Genomic DNA, 21377 nt, shown 5'->3' with positions numbered 1-21377 from the left:
AGTAAATAGTTGAAGCACCAGACGCTGATTATATAGTCTGTATTCAGAAATTAACGTGAGCCTCTGGCAGCACACGAGGATGACAAAATGTAAACGTTAAAGTTTTTCTTCTTTAGTTTAAAAGCTAGTTGTCATGACTTCTTCTTCTTCTTCTTCTTCTTCTTCTTCTTCTTCTTCTTCTTCTTCTTCTTCTTCTTCTTCTTCTTCTTCTTCTTCTTCTTCTTCTCCTCTTTCTCCTCTTTCTCCTCGTAGAAAAGTCAAACAAAATGTTGGAGTCTAAAACAGCGCTGGCAGCAAATCTCAGGAAGCATGTACACAAGTAAGAGCTTTTTTAGTGGCTTTTTTCTGTTCTAGTTGTCCAATATAATTAATTAAATACACAAATGAATTTTTAATTGAACATCAGTTTCTTATAAATTCCATTCCATCCTCAAGATGACATGTATACACAGTGTATTTGCTCCTTAATTCATGTTCTATCTCCATTATGTATCTGACGGGCATCTTCAAATAATACTTTTGTTATTAAGTGGTTAACTTCTCCTTACACATTCCAGAATGTTTTCAGCCATTCATCAATTTCTCCCCAACTCTGTATCCTTATGACAATGATGGGAAACGGTTGAGGCCTCAAAGCTTTCCATCCATCCATCCATCCATCCATCCATCCATCCATCCATCCATCCATCCATCCATCCATCCATCCATCCATCCATCCATCCATCCATCCATCCATCTAGCCTATCCCAAAACTGGAGCTGAGATTCAAAAACCCAGAGCCATTTGACTGCAAGGCAGATTTGGTTAGCAAATGTTCCACCCTTCCACCATTACACAACATGTTGTCACAGAATGAAGCGGCACTTTGCGTGACCGCCGCCAGTTTGTTAAAAAAAAGTGTCTGCGGATCCACATATTTTTGTTTCTCAAAAGGAGGAAGAGAAACATGTGTTGACTTGAGCCCGAGGACATGGATAGCACAATTAGGTGCTCTCTCACCTCTGCAGTCTCAGGTCATTGGGCCATGGCGGGGTCAAAGGTTGTTCTGTCACTGAGCAGCACAGCTGAGGCGTTGGGTCATCAGTGAAACAAGCACTGCTCAGGTGTTGGAGGTTTTATGGTTCAGCATCTCCAGAGAGGGAATCCTAATGCCAAAAAAGACTTCGGGGAAACTGATTTCTTATTTGCAGGGCGTCATGGTCTGTCATTGTGATATAGCACCAAAAAATTGATCATAACACGCAATGTCTTGTAAATCATGAGTCAGTTTTGCAGTATAGCCAAGGAAATTTAGTTTCAAAACATCATGAGATTCTGACTTGAGTTGCGTTTTTTCCGACTGTTTCTCAAATTCTCAAGAATGTGAGTTTTTCTTGATCCCAAATGTTGGCTTGAAAGTCTTCCCTTCAGTTGACTTTTTGTGTGATCGTGAATGAGACGAGAGCATGCATGTGGACCCAATCTGGAAACCATAAAGCCTCCGTCATCGCTGCAGCATTAAGTCGGGAGTTCTGATTGGCCGAGAGGACCACTTACCCCCATCCACTCGCTGCCCGCCCAGCCGACGCGAACTTCCTGTTTCCCTGCCCTGACCCATCCCCTGGAAGTGTGTTGAGCCAATGAAATGTGCCCGCAGGCCCCAAGTCAGCATTTGGTTATAAAAAGGGCGACGGCAGGGTGGCCTGTCAGATGGTTTGTTGTCGTTCTGTCTGCCAGGTTGCGAAGGGAATGCAAGAGTTGAACAAGCGGGAATTCAAGAACGGCCACCGATGGAGAATCGCTCGTAGGACAAGAAGAAGTTGATTTTGTTTTTTTACAGTTGTCCAAAAGAGAGAAGACAGAGGTTTTTGGAAGGTGGAAGATGAGAGAAGAGGTGTCCTGCACGAACTCCCCTGAAGGAGGTCTGGGGGCCAGCGAAGAAGAACTGGAAAGGGGCTCCAAGAAGAGTCAGCAGTCAGGCCACCGAAAGCGATCGCCTCATCCCAAGAAAGAAAATCTGGCTCAGACGGAGGACAGCGCCGCCGGCAGTCCCACCGGTCTCCTGCCATCCGGGCCCAAGAGGGTGAAAAAGAGCCCCTCGGCCGTTGTGAGCCTGGCCCCGGCCTCGCTGGGCCCGCGACCCGACCAGCCCTTCGAGGACCTCCACTCCCAGCGGGTGATCGCCAACGTGCGGGAGCGCCAGCGCACCCAGTCCCTCAACGACGCCTTCGCCTCGCTGCGCAAGATCATCCCCACGCTGCCTTCGGACAAGCTGAGCAAGATCCAGATCCTGAAACTGGCGTCGCGCTACATCGACTTCCTCTACCAGGTGTTGCAGAGCGACGAGATGGACGCTAAGCTGGCCAGTTGCAACTACCTGGCCCACGAGAGGCTGAGCTACGCCTTCTCCGTCTGGAGGATGGAGGGCGCCTGGGCCATGTCCGCCAGCCACTAGGATCCCCTCACTCCCGTTTTTAGCTTCTCCCTCTCTCTCTCTCTCTCTGTCTCTCTCTCTTGTAAATTTCTTATTTAAATCTTCCTGTCTGACCTCACGTCCTCCATCAATCTGACCCTTTTCACCTTTCCAATCACCGTTGCTTCTACTGCTCCCCTCCTGTTCGTCCCACAGTTTAGGAAGACGCTCCTTTGCTAACCCTCAGGTATAAACACACACACGCAAACGAATCCTCTATGACATCAGTGTACAGGCCCGCATGTTTACGTCTACTTTGTAAACAGCACACAACCGCTTTGGTACGCCAAATTAGTCTTTGAGCTGAACAAATAAATAACGAGGCAGGAAGGAAACGTTTTTTTATTTACGCGTGTTCTGTTTGGGTGAAGCAATCAGTCGCACACATGCGTTTACGTATGCTTGTGTGGTTAGTTTAAGCCTTCAAAGGGGAGACTTTGTATTTACAATCAGAAATCAACTAAAATGTTAGTTTTAGTTTGTCTTCATCAGTCATTAAAAAATCAAAACAATAGTGAGAAATTTGTTACATTTTAGCAAAATGTCATTTGTGGCTTGGTGAATTAAAATAAGCATCTAAAACACGTGGCTTTTCTTTAATCTTTGATTTCAAAAACTACTAAAGGCACACAATTGAAATCAGTATTTTGAACACCATTTTATTTCTCAATATTGATAAGGAAACTATGAAACAAAAGCATAACATCTGGGTCTTTTTTTTTTGTCTGTTTAAATGTATACATTTTTTTGTGATTTGCACCCAAAACTAACTGAAAGTAACTGCTAGAATGGATTAAAACATTGGACCAAAATTAAGGAATTCACAAAAAAAGAAAAAGCACTTTATTATTATTCCATTAACTGCAGATCATCTTCAAATCGCTTGCTTGTCATACAGTTAAAGCACGCGAATGTAAGAGTTCTGCATGCCCCTTTGCCCCTCGCGGGGGATTCAGCATGTCCCATGTTGCGTGTTGTATGTTGTATCCAGTGTCGTGCAATCAGGCGGCGGCGCTCAGGGCCCAGACAAGCAGGAACCTTTAGATTGGAAACACTTGTGAGCTATTTGGAAGGTGTGTGGACTCGGGTGAGGGTCATGCGTGCATGTGCGCTTGTGTGTGTTTGTTGTCAGCTTGCATTAGCAGCGAGAGTGCAGCAACGAGTGTGTGCGGAATTTGTAAACACAGATTGCCTTGTGTATAACGGTGATCAGCAATGTCAATGAAAACACACAAACGTTGATGGATTTGACTGAAGCAAAAAAAAAAAAAAAAAAGCACATGCTTTGAAGCATCAACATGAGAAAAACGCATACTAGCAGACAGTTAGCGCACATGACGATGTCCAGACACAAACGAGCAACCATGTGCTCACTGCAGGTGTTCCCTCACTTATTACCAAATCTCGACGGGCCTCGGCGGCGCGAGAGGAAAGCCGAGGCCGAGCGTCCTTGAACGCAACGCGGTAGTCATTACGATCCACTTTGCCGGCTCTGCTTGCTATCATCCGCTCGGCCTTCACAGACCACCTCGCGACATCGTGGGCCGCAACGGGCCAAATCGTCTCGTCTTGACCTCAGGGCCCACGCGATGGAGCAGATGTGGCTCCAAGCTTATGTTGATCTGACTTGATAAATTGAAGAGAAAATATGCTGGATTCTGAAAGTTTACATTGCAAATGATTGCCTTATGAAGTCTTTAGAAGTTATTAATCTACATCAACACCATCAACGATTGTAGTTTCTTGATTTGACCAGTAGAATCTTTTATCATTTATGACCAAATCTAAAAATGTAGCTAATGTGATCTTAGTCAACCTTACATCGCAAGGATCCATATCTTCAACTGGTTGAGTTCAAATGGACACAACGTGCCCCCTTATAAGGCAGTTGAAGCATGTGATGACTCCCAGCCAATCAGTGCAAAACGAATGCTAATGATGGAAAATGGGGGGAAATATATGACCCGAAAGCAGGGGTCAACGACCTTTTTGAAACTGAGCTCGTTCTTGTTTAGATTAATGCCAAGGGCTACCAGTTTCATACACACGTCTAAAAAAAAACCAGAAGAAGATATATTTAATGATAATTAATTAGACCTATATTTATCAATGTGAAGAAACTGATCATGCGAATTATCATTCAAATGATTACTCACAATAATAATCAACAATAATTTCACAGATAAATATCAACATGCTTAACAATTTATCAATTTATTTATATTTATTTATAATTTATGAGTGTCTAGGAAATCAGAATTGCTCATCTCCGGTGAGCTATATTTAGAACAGGCACCATGTTGGTGACCTCTGCACTCATGGACCACTATGAATATGATGCTAATGATTTAAAAAAAAAAAAAAGTAATGTAATTCATTACAATAATTTTCTGTGATTAATATTGTGTTTCCTAATTTTTCCAATGAGTGAAGTACTACAAAGTTAATAATGCAGCACAAATCATAAATATTGTTGCATTATATTATTTATTTATCAATGTTTTTAGATTGTTTGAATGTTTGAACTGTACACTTGCTTGCAAGAAAAACAGTAAAGCCACAAATTTCATTGTTTTGTTAAGTTTTGGTTTGACAACTTGAGTATGATTTATATTATCCTTGAAGTTAATTGTTTAAAATGAATTTGCATCAAAAACTTCTCACATTTAATTTTTGTCGTCAAAATCTGTATTTACTGAACTATTTTGTTTTGTTGTTTTAAAGTGCGCCAAATTTCTAGGACATCTTTGTCACTCGTCAAAGTAAAGACAACATGGATTCATCCTGATGAGCAAAATGATAGCCTGCATTTTGACGCTGAGTGTGCCTCACTATAATTAAACCGAACTCGGCAGTTTATGGTACACTCACGCACACACATAAGGGCCAGAGCCAGAGGAGATAGAAGCGAAGAGCATTTTGATGATAGTTTATACAGAACGAGGACGATTGTTTTTTTTCCTTCACAAACATCTCATTTTCCAAGTGTCACACTGTGCATGTTGTGTGTGCGGGAGTGCGCACGTGTGTAATGTACAGTTTGGCCCGAGCTGTTGGACGCTCTTCAGTTCATCATAAATCTCTGGTTGCTCCTTTGGGCTGATCTGAGAGCAGCTGTGGCTCATTTTTAAAAGCTTCATGCGCAACTTGCGGTTTCTGATACTGCCCTTTATTTTTAGACACACACTCAAAATGGTAAATTTGTGTGTTGACTACACACATGCCGCTATCCAGAAGTGTCGTGTGTGTTTTGTTGTGTGCATGCAGCTGTAGGGATGGTGACGCATGTCCGCTTGTTTGACACGTTGGCACGCAAACGCCACGTCAGTGAAGACGTATTATTGTTTGTCACATCAGGGTCTCTATCTGTCTATCTTTCTATCTATCTATCTATCTATCTATCTATCTATCTATCTATCTATCTATCTATCTATCTATCTATCTATCTATCTATCTATCTATCTATCTATCTATCTATCTATCTATCTATCTTTCTGGCTAGCTAGCTAGCTAGCTAGCTACATAGCTACTATTCAGCTATCTATCTGTAAGGTCAGTTGGTCTGTTGACTTGTCTCTCTAATGATTAAATACAAAAAGTAGCTTCACTTAAGTTCACATGTACTCTGCTGAAATAATGTTTGGTATTATTCATAATTTGTCTTCTATTATCTCAATTATTATTATTATTTAAGAACAATGTCCATCAGTGTGAAATTGACATTTTTTGAAATTGTTTGAAAAATTATCACTATGTGCCAAGACACATAGTGATAACCCTATTTAAGAATGAATAAATGGCTTAAATAAAATATGAATTTAAGCAAGTTGATAAAATTTCAAGTGTTTATTTCCAGTGATTAATTGTATCAGTATTAAACCTTTCTGACAAAGTGTATAAAAATTAATAATAAGTTGCTAAAATCTGTTATAAAAACATGAATTTAAAAGTAAAATAAAAATACAAATTGAAAACCAAAAATATTTCCTCTCCCATGTGCATGTCCCTTGCTTTACAAAATGATACCTGTCAAAAAAGGAATTAGGACAAAAGTCTTGTTGTGGGTTGTTGAAGATGTTATTTAGGAAGAAGTGGAAACGTCTCGATTAAGTGTGTAAAAGTGCAGCACACAAAGTGCAAATAAATTACGTGTTCAATATGTTGACATCACCGAGTATGTTGAGCCGTCTCTCTATTTCTCTGCAGAAAGCCAACAAGTGGAAAATTCTGTCTGACAACGATGCAATGTTCCCGCTTCAACCGTCATCCTAACTTTCTTTTGGGGTCAATTTTTCCCCCTCCATTGGAGCTGTGCTTGACATGTGACACTGAGACGTACTTCTCCAACTTGACTCTGAACTGAGGAGACGTGACAGTCCAGAAGTGGATGCTTTTCCAAATGATGGTTTCAGCCACAAACAGCTGGCCTGCAGTGACAATCAAACAAGATGGCTGCCCGTAAGCGCTTCTGACGCGGGCACGGCTGATGAATGTTTACAGCTAAAATGCTAATAAGCTAATTACTTTGGCTCTCAAGGGCCTCGCTCACGGGAAGAGTCAAATCTGATTTGGCTCCTCAGTCATTGGACCACTTTTCGCATCTGATTTTCCTTTGTAAATACTATGAACTGCTTCCAACTTTTACACATGCAGAAGCATTTCTTCTTCTGTAGATGCTGTGCTGCGTTATACTGTAATGCAAGAACATATGAGTGATGTATTTCTGGCATTTCTTGAGGCAAACGTGTTGTAAAATGTGTGTTGATCAGGAATCACTGCGAAAGTGCAGAAGTTGCTCTTCAATTTGTGGAGTTTTGCATCTGCGAGTGATAATCTTTGTTGTCTCAGCTCCTGTGGCCAATAAACCTTTTTTTGTAGAGACTGCTGCATCTGTTGGTGTATATCGTCTTTCGGGGAAAATAAGTTCTAATTTTGTTTACATTTATCTTTTTAAAAGTCATTAACCTAGCCAGCTAAAATTGAATACTTGTTTATGTAACACTATTTGTAATGGATAGCAAAGTATGGTGGTTAGTCTCACTGAGAGGTTCTGGGTTTGAATTCTGAATTAATTAAAATACATTTTTTTTGGAAGATTTAATTTTACTAAAACTTTTTTTGGGATTGCTGAATACTGTGTATACAGATGACGGATGTTGAGGTGCTAAAATAAATCAAAGGTGAATGTATTATCCAAAATACTAATTATCACATTCACCTCACAAAATGTTTATTTTAGAACTTTTTTTTCTTTTTTTTTTTAATGATTGCTGCATAATTATATGAATAGATGTAAATAACAGATATCGTCAAACGGAGATCTTCTTCTTGACCCCTGATTAGTGCAAAGGACCACCAGTTTGACCAAAAGTTTTGACATAAAGTTTCTAAGTTTTTAAAATGGTAAATGATTAAGAATACCTAATATTAATATATGTGCAGACACTTATAATGTTAATGATTATCAATAATTATGATTAAACAATGCACAAAACAGGTATGTATAGCTTTATTTCTATCAATCTCTGCAATTGATTGTTTCTAGAACATTCCAAGGAAATTCCAATGTCACATCACTGTTGAGTTATTTCTATTTTTAGGCTACTTATGTGGTCCTCGGGGACCACCTGGTGCTTGCGGGCACCACACTGGCGACTACTGTAAATTAAATTAATATATCTTATTTATTACTATATATAAATTATCATATTGATTAATATTTTTAATTCATTTTGTTATTAATTAAAATACAATTAAAAAGTGGTTCTTTGAAAGGATTTAGCAGAGATCAAGGACACAAAAAGACACAATTTTTTAAAATGAATATAATTCTTTTTTCAACAGTTAAAGATGAAAAATGAGACAATCAAAAAGGCATCATGGCAACGTGTCTTTCACGTAGCTTGGTCAGATATTTCATTTCAACATTTGGTCTCTTTAAGTAAGCACATGGGGGAGTTTTTTTTTTTTTTCTTTTCGTCATGTACAAAAATAAGCTTTCATTAAGACAACAGGTGAGTAAGATATGTCAGATGCAAAGTACAAGGTCAACATCATTGATCGGCCAGCTCGCCGTTGTTTGTTTTCACATTAGTGATGGCTTGACAGCTTTCTTGGCTGCATTGAACTACCAGATATTATAATAAAGGGCAAACGCAAGGTATAAAAAAAACAAACATTGCGCAGTCACATACAAGAGCACCTCAAAGAATGTTATGTATAAATAAAAACAATTACAAAGCCCTTTCTTTGAGTTGGGATTTTCTTTTTTTTTCTTTTTTTTCAACATTTCGGGGATGTTAAAAATTAAAGACGACATTCAAAAAATTCATGTGCTCAACTTGAGTAACAAGGTTCAGTTGCGAGCATGAGTCAGTTGAATCACAAAGGCCTTCTGTGCCATCGTTAGTGAGGGTATTAAGTACATATTTCAAAATACAGCAGGAATGCTCATCCACAGGTACAAAAAAAAAACAAAGTTCCACTTGACAACATCAAGTCCTTGTGACCCCCGTCCAGGAGGGAATGTGCACTGTGGACTCCTGACAACATGACATCAATCATCTTCAATTGGTCATGCCGCTCTGAGGCTTGTCTCGTGTCTAAAGAAGTCCTTGCAGATTATGATGCAATAAAAAAAAAAAGAAAAGAAAAATCACCTTTGTCATAAAATAAGCTGTCTGAATATCTGAGTACAAACAGACTCGAACTGTCCACATGCGACAGTATATAGTGCAAAATGAATCATTTCTTTTGGTTAGTCATCGTAAGTGGATGTCTGCTCTCCTTCACAGGCACATTTATGTGAGTGTGCTTCCATTAAGGAACGTGAGAAGGTCGTCCGCTTCCAAAGATTCCCTCTTCATGTGGAATGACTTTTCTCTGGCGTTTTTGCTGCATTTTTCCTGATTTAACAAGAAAAAATGTTGAGTCATTTGATTCAGCACACTACAAACTAGCACAGTGAACAACCACCTAGTTTACAACTACAGTATTCTCACAAAAACTAACCTACTTGCATTTATTTGCGTATTTTTGTGTTCTTACTGTAGTGCCATAAAATGGCATCCAAACAGATACAAACAGCGGCGTGAGTTAAGATTTAAGTACAGATCCAAAAGGCAAACGAGACAACTTGTGGAGTTCACATTGGAGAAAGTAGGATGGTAAACATCTCAAGATGATGCAGAGAAAGGTCCAGATCGCTTTGGCAGAAGTAAAAGTTAACAGCTGAACAGCTGGTAAACTGCTTATATTAAGTAACTACAGTCGTTTTTGTGATCTTTGCACTACTGAGTCAAAAATTAGTGTGTCAAGTCTTTTTTTTTTTCTTTTTTTTTTCTTTTTTTTTTTTAACAAGCTGGAAAAATGTTAAACTTAAAACCATAAATTAGTTAAAAGAAATGCGATATTTTATCAACATAAGTATAGTATCCTCCTACATTCTAGGCCAGCCGAGTGCATCTTCCCGTCACATGTTGTTTGACTAAGTGGTAAGTGGATATGTGGCAAATGTCTTAACTTCTACCTCTCAATATCAACACATTATTATAATTTAGCAGGGTTCATTTCTGTTGAATTTAACCATACGTCACTGTTCAGGTTTTTAGCTAGGCATTAGCTATTTTATTTTATTTTTTTTGAGCTAGGAAACATTAACTCATTTGCTCCCAAAAACGTATAAATATGTTTATTTAAATGTTTCAAGTGTCCAAAAGACGTATTTATACGTTTTTTTTCTGTTTTGTTTTGTTTTTTTTAATGCAAAGGTTCAACACACATACACACACACACACACACACACACACACACACACACACACACACACACACACACATTTCTTTTACTTGCGCATGCGCAAGTCAATACCATGTTTTTAGCATTTAGCCTACAAGTACTTTTGAACATATTTGGAAATAATTATCCATCCATCTATCCATCCATTTTCTTGACCGCTTATTCCTCACAAGGGTCGCGGGGGGTGCTGGAGCCTATCTCAAGCTGGCTTTGGGGAGTACGCGGGGTACACCCTGGACTGGTCGCCAGCCAATCGCAGAGCACGGAAATAATTATGTACATTTAAACTTTTAGGCCAGTGGTGGGCAAACACGGTCCTCAAGCGTCAGAGTCCTGCGGGTTTTGGATGTTGCCCTTCTCCAACACAGCTGGTATATGATAAGCTCATCAGCAAACTCTGCATAAGCCTGAAGAGGGAAACCTCCAAAACCTGCAGGACTCCATCACTCGAGGAATGAGTTTGCCCAGCCCTGGTATAGGCTATGCAAGTACTTATGTAAGTACGTTCAAACATATTTGCTTATTTCCGGAAGTTCTGTGAACATTTGGCGAACCTGTCAGAGGCGCCGACTCCCATGGAAAGCGAGGCGATGGCGTCGACGGCGTCGCTGTCCGAGTCTCGCCTCAGCCACCGCCTCTGTGCCTGCAGGTAGGACAGCTCCACGCTGGCGGCCGAGTCCTTCACGCTCTGCCAGTAGTCACCTGACGGGGAGGGGAGGGGGAGCAAGATGAACGTCGTGTTGGCGGCGAAGGCTGTCATCTGCTGTTTAATGTCACGCCATCAAAACAGCCCGCGGTCTAAATATCCTTGTTGATAACATCAGAAATGTAAACTGAAAGGGCGTGTGACACACATTGAGAGGAAGTTTCAATCAGGCCAATGTGTTGCGAGAATACAACTCCCATATATTTCTCCGCAGGCCGAAATCATAGGCTTAACATTCTTGTGGCTTTGCAAATATTTTTAATTAATCTAATTTGCTTGGGATAACATTTGTGCGCAATCAGGAGGGGATGTTGCGAAGGTCGTGTGCCAGAGAAGTGTTTGAAGATAATTGGAGCCAGGGCGGCCTTGTGTGTGCGTGGGTGCGTGCGTGTGTGTGGGATGGCTGGAGGGATGAGCGCCGGGGGTGTAAAGGAGGAGAGGTGACCAGAGAGCAGCATTGATGAGGAGGAAGAAAAAGAAGGTGAGCACCTCCAAAGGTTCAATTACAGACTATCAAAATGGAACTACGCCGGGATGCTTTTCCACCTTTTATTTGTTCAATTTCCCAAAGGAAATAACGGAAATGAATCCATTCCTGGCTTAAACTGTTACCATTATAAAATGGTCTACAAGCTGTACATACAGGAAATGTTTGATGTAACATTTCCACATTATAAAATGTTACACAAGTGAAAAAAAAATTGTAATTGTGACTGTATTGAAGTAGATGAGTAATATGTTGTGTCAAAAAAAAATTAGCCATCACTGGCCATATATTGTACGTCTAGATTGATTTTAAATTTCCACTGCAACCCAAGGAATATCAACCAATCAGAGAAAATGTTTTTATTGTCTTTACGGGCACTTTCAGCTTTTTCCACACTCCCTTAGCTTCAACCTTGGGTCGTCATGGTAATGTAATCCAACATTTTGGCCCAGTATTACCGAATATCCTGTTGATCAGTTGCATGACATTAGCAAAACGAGAAATGGGGATTGGAAGATAAATAAACATACAGTGATCTATTTATTTATGTTATTATTCACAATATTATATAAGGATGGGCAAGTATCAATACCAGTTATTATTATTATTATTATTTACTTATTTATTGTTGTCAAGGAATGATCAGGAATGAGAAATGAGAAGAATAAAATATTAATTAATTTCATGCAATTTTAAGGAACAATTCTATATTGAGAGATATAGATCTCACTCTAAAATAATCTCGGTGGCTACTCAAGATTTGAGTACTACTTATACTGTTATATCAATCTGGAAAAAAAAGTGGTATCGAATATATATATTTTTATTATTATTATTATTATTAATATTATTATTATATTGATAGTGTTAATTGAGTCCTAACGATATTATATTTATAACATGTATAATGCATTAAGCTAATTAAAAAATAAAAATAAAATCTGAATAGACTGTTTTCTTCCATGCCCCACTTAAAGGTGCATAAACATGCTCAACATAACTTTGGGAAACTTTTTAAAACTGCATTTAGCTATTAGTATATTCCAAAATGAGGGGAAAAAATGAAAATGAATGCTGTACAAAAACAGGAAGTGTCTTTGTTTCCCCTGTCGATGCTCCCAGCTGCGTTGTGTTGTCATTTTTGCTCACCTTGAACTTGGATGACACTCAGTAGTGACTGCACAGCGTTATCGCAAGGCTTTTGGTCCAATACGGATTGGGACAAAGGCTCCACCTGAGGTCCAACAAGGAGGCAGAGGTGAGATGATGGTACGTGGAGGCACATATACGCACACGTGCTCACCTCCATTCCCAGCAATGCGCTGACGCAGGCTTCAGATGCGTCACAGATGGCCTTGAGGTCTTGGCCCCCCTCCAGAGCCAGAACCACGCGACCCCCAGCTAGTGACATCAGCTGTCGAGTAAGGAACCCAAAACCTGGTAGGACCCAAGCACACACACAAAGTTGAAATTCAGATCACGTTCGTGCTTCCGTCATGGTGAACGCACGGCCGACGGAGTCTTACACTTAGCTGTGACCTTGTAGCCTCCCAATGGCGGCGAGTGGCCTTCGACTGCATCGAATCCGGCCGAGACCAGCACCACGTCAGGGGAAAACTCGTGGCCGATGGGCATCACCACCGATCTGGTAAACAGAAACATGATGACTTCATATGTACCTTCAGTGAGCCTGCTTGGAGTTACAATGAACACCTGAAATCTTAGTTTCTTTAATAAAATACGAGCTGCCATTGTGAAGACAAGGAGGCTAACGTTTGCTAAAGCTAACATTCAGCCCTGACTGCCTGCAATGTAGTGCAGCGTGGAATTTTGGACGATTTTGACGCTATATTAGTTTTGTTCGGTCTTCGGTCTTTGTTAGTTGAAAGACAGACTATTGTTAGGCAGGTTCTGACAGGTCCGTCACGTTTCTCAATGTCTGATAAAAGGTGTGACTTTTTTTTTTCAATTTTTTTTTACACATAAAACATGAACATTTGTGCTCATAGTGTAAAACAAGGGCGCACAAGCAATAGCAAGCATTGTATTCTAAAGCTACGGTTACACTATGTGCGGTGAGCAGGGCTATAATTGTTTTTGATTGATTTTTCATTATTTGTCTTTTTTGTTCGTTTTAACTTTTGTTTTTTAAAATTCAATCATTTTTAGTTAGTTTTTAGAGAAATTTTGTTTTATTTTTATTTTTTCAAAAAAGCTTTGTATTAGTTAATTTTTATTAGTGTGTGTGGGGAGCAGGACTATAACTGTTTTGGATTTTTCATTATTTAGTCTTTTTTGTTCATTTTGACTTTTGTTTTTTAAAATTCAATTAGATTTATTTATTTATTTATTTATTATTTTTATTTTTTTAGAAAAAGTGTGGTTTTAGTTCATTTTTATTAGTTTTAGTATTAGTTATATATTTTTTTAATACATGGAGAGGAAGATAACAAAAAAGGTCACAAGTGTGATAAAGTAAACTGCAATTCTCAAATGACTTTTTGACCTCAGAGGTGACGCAGAATTGCTAACTGCACTTTCACCATGAGAATTAATATTTGAAAATGTGACTTGGAAGGTGCATCAATCCTCATTCGTCAAAGTTAAAGAAATGTATTTTATTTATTTATTTATTTTTTTATATGTTTGACACTGGAACATATTTCTACTTCCTTCATTTCCTATGGGAGAATATGTTTTCAATTTTGAAAAACAAAATCTGTTGTTGCCAGCAGCCCAGATCTGATAGTGTTGGACCTTTGAGATTTCACTCTACATGACAAACTCAACAAACATGAAAAACAATAGTGATGATAAAATGCAACTGAGCTCCATGGATAAAGCATCTGACATTTCACTGCACAATGTGTCAATTTGAAAACACAGTTTCATGATAGAAATTTGACAAGTGTCATATGTTTTGAATGGACTGGTGGTTCCGGGTGAGAGCACGTGCAAACAGAGCACAAGTGAAAACAACGTGCGAGCGAAGGTCTGTGTCACAAACAGGTAGAAATGAGACACCCGGTGCACTCCAGGGAGAACACTTTCCTTGGTTCCTACTTCCTTTCCTCGTCGGTTGCCAAAGCGCACATGCCGCGTTTGATTCTCTCCCTCTTTCGGCGGCAGTTCAAAGGCGTTTGTGTACGTCTGGTTCCTATTAGGAGCTCGTCCCTCTTCTCACGTCACTGACAGCCACCCATCTGGGATCCATTGGGCCTAATTACGCCGCCTTTGGATTCTCTAACAATTGCGCCCCCCACTTCTTCTCCCTCTCTCCTCCTCTGTATTCTTCTCTCCTCCACCACACTTTGGGATGTCAGTAGCCCGGGAAAGATGAACACGCAGCGCTACTGGCCAGTAGAATGACCTTAAATATGGACCACCGTCGTGATCCGCCAAACATACACAACACATCATGACACCTCACCTCAGTGCAACTGAGCTTTTGCTTGATTGCACTTGAGTCTCAGCACCACTGGGAACCACAAGCCTGTCACATACAAGCAGCCAAAAACAGACACACATCACCAGCGACCCGAGTCTGGCTCGCTTTTCCCTCCATCCTGAGGAGAGTCCGGAACACGCTGTCATCCAAACAATGGATTCAAATTAAACTACGCAAACTGGCAGCGCACCGACAGCATAAACAGGAACTTATGATGCATTAAATTGTGTCCATTTCGTGCGTTATGCCTTTCGTTGCACTAATCACCTAATGAGAACAAATGCAGAGAGACATTAAGCAATTTAGCAGGATTTACTCTTTGAAGTTTGTGAAGAATGTCTAATGTTGCCCACTTCTTGTCTTAATTACAAATGTTAAAATGACTGTAATCATGATGCTGTTCCAGCACAATTGAATGTAGGTAAGTTACAGTAATTGATCAACTGATTGACTGCAGCCAGCAGTGAGCTAGCTAGGTAGCTCGCTATCAATCTATCTAGCTTAGTTTTTGCCATGTGTCTGTCAATCACACAGTTGTCATAGTGATTCATACGGTAAAACGATCAAAAATTTAACTGTTAAATTTAACTGTTAAATGATTTCCTCTTTACTTCCAAATTCACATTTGCATTCTCATTCACATCTAATCAGTAGCAGGCAATAGACATTGACCGGAACTAGAACTACTTCTTGCTTTTGCATCTAATAATCATGGGAAATGTAGTCCCACTGTGGTCACCACTCGCCGGTCAGACAACGCAAGTTGAGCTTTCTAGCTGTATATGGTCCATGCTCCATGCTCCATGAAGCAGCCCTGTCCCAAGATGGCCACTGACGTTTCTTGACATTGGCACACAGTGTGGACAAGACATCAACTGTTTATATATATGTCCATGACCCTCAACAGGACAAGTGGTATGGATGGATGGATGGATGGATGGATGGATGGAAAGAAATACGTTCCAGATAGCTAGCTAGCTAGTTAATGCTAAATGCTATGTTGGTTGACAGTTGCACTGTCAATGCACTCACCATTATCCAAACTTTTTTGCTTTGTCCCTACAGCAATTGCAAGCTGGCTGTGCTGTGCTCGCACCGGTCACGCATTGTAACATTGGAGATATCCCCTTGGCGTTATTTGTCCATTTTCTGGCTTTTCTATTTTTCATCAAAGAAAAAGCATTGGGGAAAAATACTAGGGAGATGACACGAATTTGGTGATTGTTAAAACATGTAGAGACAAAATGGCACCATCCTGAGGTTTCTAGATTAGTGTAAATGAGAGATTGAGATTTAAACTAAACTCTTGTGATTGTGCCATTTTTGGACTCATAGACACCCACTATAATTCGTAATTTTTGATGCACTGTACACTTGATGTGTTATCATGCAATTCCCATGTTTACCCAATTTATCCTTTCAGTAGGACCTAAACTAAAGGTGGAAAATGTAAAATGTGAGTTGAGAGTCATAAAAGCCATAATCCACCAGGTGGCCCTAGAGAGCTAATTATCATGTTTGCTTGAGCTGACTTTGCCACGTGACATATCTTTTTATTGCAGTAATCCAATGAAGAAAATTGAATATGTAGGTTGGCTATTGCCAACTTAAAAAGGACGTTGACCAGGCTTCCACCTTGACTCCTTCTAGCAGTATTCTGCACAATTACAACACTAGTTTAAAACATTCAGAAACATCAGTTTAAACATAATAATTTGATTAAAATTTAATCAAAATATTGATGGTTGTGTACCCAATTCAGACCACTATACACTCATATTTTAGTGGTACATGGCACAATATCTTTCATATTGATGGTGCCTGCCACTGGTCCTCTCTCCAATGCTGATCCAAAGACATAAATGTGGCTGAGTTGCGTCAGACAATTCAACTGGCGTAAAAATTGTGTCAAACAAATCATGCGAGGGACTCACTAATGTGGCAAACTTGGATAGGAGGAGCCGATATAGCAATATAGACAGAAATATCCATCGCTATTAGGCAATGAATGCATATTTGCCTGTCAGAGAAAACCCAGTATGTTGACCAGTGCAAACAACAATTGGTTTGGAATGCTATTACTGTTTTGATTGTGAGCAACTACCACATGTACAAAGGATTTATTGTATATACATGTATGTGTTTGCTTTTTTTAATTTTTTAATTTTATTTTATTTTTTTTAGCCATTATAACGTTTTCATGAAAAGCATGGCCAAATGGTTGGAAATGGTGTCATGTAAAGTTCCCCAGAGGCTCTGGTACAGCCACCAGGAAACTTTCCTCCCATAGAATCACATAAAAGTGCAAATACTGTAAAGATTGTGGTTAGCAAAGGAAGTTTTACACATGAAAACGCTTCTCGTTTCCCGATACTGGGTGAAAAACCAAAACCAAAAGGCTGCTCCGGAAAGAACCACCAGTTGTTCCTTAATTACCATTCTAAACTCTAGTAAACACTGGACTTAGTGTTTCAAAGCCGGCATACCAGGCCTATGGCTTCTTCTTCTTTTTTTTTTTTTTTTTTTTTTAAATCATTACGGGTAACCTCATTAGCATTTTCCCTTGACGAGGGGCCCACCCACCAAGTGAGCGGGATGTTGATCTGAAATACGGTTTCATCATCTGGTGGTGAGCCACTAGTGGAAACATTTCACTGTATTGAGCTGAACAAACAAAATTATTACAGGAAAAATAAAATAAATCAAAGAAAATAGGAGGTGAGTGACAGCCAAAAACTTATCGTATAACGTATATCACGTATATACGTTTTATAGTGTGTTATATGCTATAAGATATGTACTTTTTATTAAATAAAATTTGTATCTACCAACATCTTTTGGTGAAATGACCAAAAGTCTTTTCATGGCCATGAATACATTTATAGAATTGTATTTATTTATTTATTTATTTATTTATAACACCATTTAGAATGTACATGCAGTACATTTTTGTCATAAAAGCTCAAGTGGACTGGGCATCTTTAATGTATGAATAATTTTCTAATCTGTGGTCATTCATTTTCTGCACCACTTATCCTTACTAGAGTTGAAGTAAAATAATTATAAATTAATATAAATTAATGTAAATTATACAATAATTTATAAGAAAGAGTAAAATTAATTTCAACTATACCACAAATATTTTCAATCCAGACACTATTTTATAGTTGACAAATGCATGCATAACATTTAAAAAATATATAAGATAATAAACAATGTGGCAAAAAAAAAATACTGATAAGCTCTATTCCAAGGCTTATGTAAAGCATTGATGGAGTCAATAGTTATTTTTACCTGAATGCCGCCAAGTACTCCGCATCACCCATGGGAGGGTTCAAACCACCTGTCCAGCCAATGTTCACATTGAAACCCTCGCCTGCCCCTTCACCAACCTGGAATAGCAAAAGGAGGGCAAATATTCATTCAAATGTGCACTTTCCATTGCTGCATCCTCCAACATTACAGTTAAGGGAGCTCCTTTGACCTCACATATTAAGGGGGACTGAAAGGGAACTGAGGCCCAGTTTTGGAAAGAAGGTCTACGGATTCCTCGTTCTCTTTGTAGTCCTGCTAACAGCCATTTAGCCCTCCTCTCAGCCTTTTGCCCATCAGTCAATGTGTCAGTTTGAAGGGAGCGTGCGGAGGCTGATTGACACCCTCCTGGCAACAAGGCGTGGCAATGTGTGTGCGTGCGTACGGCCGCAAGAGGAAGAAAGAATGCTGATGAGCGTTGCAGAGCGCCTGACTCCATTCTTCTCTCAGAGGACGGGATGTTCACAGGGCAAACACAAAACACATGAGGCCGTCCATCCTCTGCCAACTGGTAATGTACTCGCTTGCGCGCGCACGCACGCACACACGCACGCGCCCAGTCGCGCAATTCCTACTATTGCTGCAAGTATCTTGTGCACTCGTCTGTTCTGTCTTCCTTTCATGTTGAAAGGGTTGCTGGAATCGATTAGGACTTTGCTGGTTACTGTGTGGTACACGGCACTCTGCGTTATGACGATGACATCACAACCTTACCCCATGGTGAGTTATATACCTACACGGGGGGACAGTGAGACTCCAGCGGTTTACCGCACAGCTAAACAGAGGTTGAAGGGCCACTTAAGGCGAAACCACATCCAAGTCAACCGATTGTTTTATGTACCGTCCTCGTCAGGGGAATTTATGGGAAAACATTGACCATTTACCCTCATTATTAGGGCGGGGGATGGGTGAAAAAGATGAAGGAATGTGTGGGATTTCATGGGTTGTGAATCATGGGTACATTGGGACATGTCTAATCGCTATGCTTGAGTTTGGGGAAGACCACAGGCAGATTTCAAGGTGTCTCCATCTCTTGTACACTCGAAAAACACTTGGGTAAAAAAAAACAAAAAAAAAAACAAATTGGGTCAAGAATGGACTGACCCAACTTTTTCAGATATTTGAGCCGGAGAGTTGAGTGACATTAAATTATTAACCCACAAAGCAACCCAATTTTTGGGGTTATTCATTTGACCCAACTTTTTGGGTTAATTGAATAACTCAAATGAATTGGGTTAAAAATGAACCGACCCAGATTTTAACAAAAACGTTTTGAGTTATTTAACCCAAAAGTTGGGTCAAAAATATGGGTTGCTTTGTAGGTTATTAATTAAACCCAACTTTGTGGGTTAATTGAATAACCCAATTGAATTGGGTCAAAAATGAACTGACCCAACTTTTTCAGTTATTTAACACAAAACCTTTATAGATAATTTAACCCAAAAGTTAGGTTTAAAAAATTGGGTTGATTTGTGGGTTATTAATTAAACCCAACTTTTTGGGTTAATTGAATAACCCAATTGAAGTGGGACAAAAATGAACCAACCCAACTTTTTCAGTTATTTAACACAAAGTCTTTTTGAATTATTTAGCCCAAAAGTTGGGTCAAAAATGTGTGTTGCTTTGTAAGTTATTAATTAAGCCCAACTTTTTGGGTTAATTGAATAACCCCATTGAATTGGGTCAAAAATGAACCAACCCAACTTTTTGAGTTATTGAACCCGAAAAGTTGTGTGAAATTAAATTAATAACCCACAAAGCAAACAATTTATATGGGTTGTTTTGTGTGTTATTCTTTTGACCCAACCTTTTTGGGTAAATTGAATAACCAAAAAAGGTGGGTCGTTTCCTTTTTGTGTCCTAATTTGTGTTCTTTTTTTTTTTTTACCCTGTTTTTGGACTTGTGAAAACACAGACTTTAAAAAAGTCATTGGCAGTGGCAATGCAAGTGCATGAATATTTAGCCAACAACAACAATTACGGTACATTTAATTTTGCCTGTGGGTCACAGGTGTTTAACTTGTCCACTATCACTTTACACACTGGCAGCATTCCTTGATACAATGAATGAAGCTGGCAAATGAACAGGTCGGTTTCTACGCCTCCTTTTCTATTCTCTTTCACATCTGACAGTTATTATTTGTGAATGACAACTGGATACCTCATTAGGATGTCCACCGCCAGGGAAGAAGTTGCCGTTGTCGTAGCGATGTAGCGAGATATACAGGACGCTTGGGTCGTTGTAGAAGGCTTCCTGGGTACCGTTGCCATGGTGAACATCCTGTGCATGGATGGTGACAGAAGAATTTAAAGGATCATACCATGCATTCCAGACATAACCCAAATGTAAGACTTGTGCGGTTAAACTGAGTGATATCGACGTCAACATTTCTGAAAAAGCAAGTTGAAATTGTCATTTGCGCCGTTGTGGGCGTCAACACAGCTGACTTGGGTTATCCCATTAAATTCAGTGCCAGAGATCAGTATGCACAAAGTACGCTTATAAGGAAACGCTCCACTTGCGAGTGATGTTAAGTTGGCTACTTTGAAGTGGGTACATAGACAGCTTAAGTAACTAAGTATATTAAAGATGATGATAATAATTCTGTATTTAATAAATTAATTTCTACAATGATTCAGAGGTTTTAATGCATGCTCTTGTCATATTTATGAATGAAACACGTATCAGCAGTGTCTGACTGTGCTTCAAATAAATCCAGCAAATTCACATTACACCACCTGCGCCACAATTTAGACCTGCTTTTCGCTGGTCGATTCACCCAGCAAGGCACAGCGTGCAAAGCAAAACTCCCACACACAAGAAACTAGACTCGACCCAGCACAAAACTGAAGCTCCGCCGAGTGCACGTGAGCCTGTCGACAAAAATGGAGCTCATGATATTAGCTTGTGTTCGTTCACTACTCTAACAACTGATACCAATTGTGTACATAAGTTTCTCCCTGCCCATGAAGGAAGGAGTGACGCTGGTCCTGCTGTAGCGCCTCACCCAGTCCACGATGAGGATTTTGCCAACGTTGAGTTTCTGTTGGAGTTGCTTGGCAGCGATGGCCACCGAGTTGAAGAAACAGAAACCCCTGTGGACAAACAGGAAGGCCATATGTGTTTATGAGGATATCATCAGCATATTAATATCAAACAACCACCATATGGACT

General features: G+C 39.7%; 2 protein-coding genes across 3 annotated transcripts in view; one reads left to right on the top strand and one right to left on the bottom strand.

Annotated features, from left to right (window-relative positions):
- The first annotated feature begins 1713 nt into the window (after positions 1-1713).
- Positions 1714-7331, top strand: LOC144023920 (twist-related protein 2-like). The gene is made up of 2 exons (XM_077529869.1): positions 1714-2639; positions 6659-7331. The coding sequence occupies exon 1, from the start codon at positions 1862-1864 to the stop codon at positions 2432-2434; it is 573 nt and encodes a 190-aa protein (XP_077385995.1). The 5' UTR covers positions 1714-1861; the 3' UTR covers positions 2435-2639; positions 6659-7331.
- Positions 7332-8340: 1009 nt separating this feature from the next.
- Positions 8341-21377, bottom strand: part of LOC144023918 (histone deacetylase 7-like) — a 42536-nt gene continuing 29499 nt past the window's right edge. For both annotated transcript variants that reach the window (XM_077529865.1, XM_077529866.1), the window contains exons 18-25: positions 21211-21298; positions 20364-20483; positions 18185-18282; positions 12969-13087; positions 12746-12879; positions 12592-12676; positions 10804-10951; positions 8341-9357 (exon numbers count right to left, since the gene is read on the bottom strand). In XM_077529865.1, coding sequence (XP_077385991.1) covers positions 9315-9357; positions 10804-10951; positions 12592-12676; positions 12746-12879; positions 12969-13087; positions 18185-18282; positions 20364-20483; positions 21211-21298 — 835 coding nt within the window. In that variant the 3' untranslated portion in view covers positions 8341-9314. The remainder of the gene's footprint in view (positions 9358-10803; positions 10952-12591; positions 12677-12745; positions 12880-12968; positions 13088-18184; positions 18283-20363; positions 20484-21210; positions 21299-21377) is intronic.

This window comes from Festucalex cinctus, chromosome 8 (genome assembly GCF_051991245.1).
Source record: "Festucalex cinctus isolate MCC-2025b chromosome 8, RoL_Fcin_1.0, whole genome shotgun sequence".
Lineage (NCBI taxonomy): Eukaryota > Metazoa > Chordata > Actinopteri > Syngnathiformes > Syngnathidae > Festucalex > Festucalex cinctus.
This window is presented reverse-complemented; position numbering and strand designations above follow the sequence as displayed.

Coding starts and splice junctions, on each gene's coding strand:
- LOC144023920 (XM_077529869.1), top strand. CDS start 1,862: ATGAGAGAAGAGGTGTCCTGCACGAACTCCCCTGAAGGAGGTCTGGGG.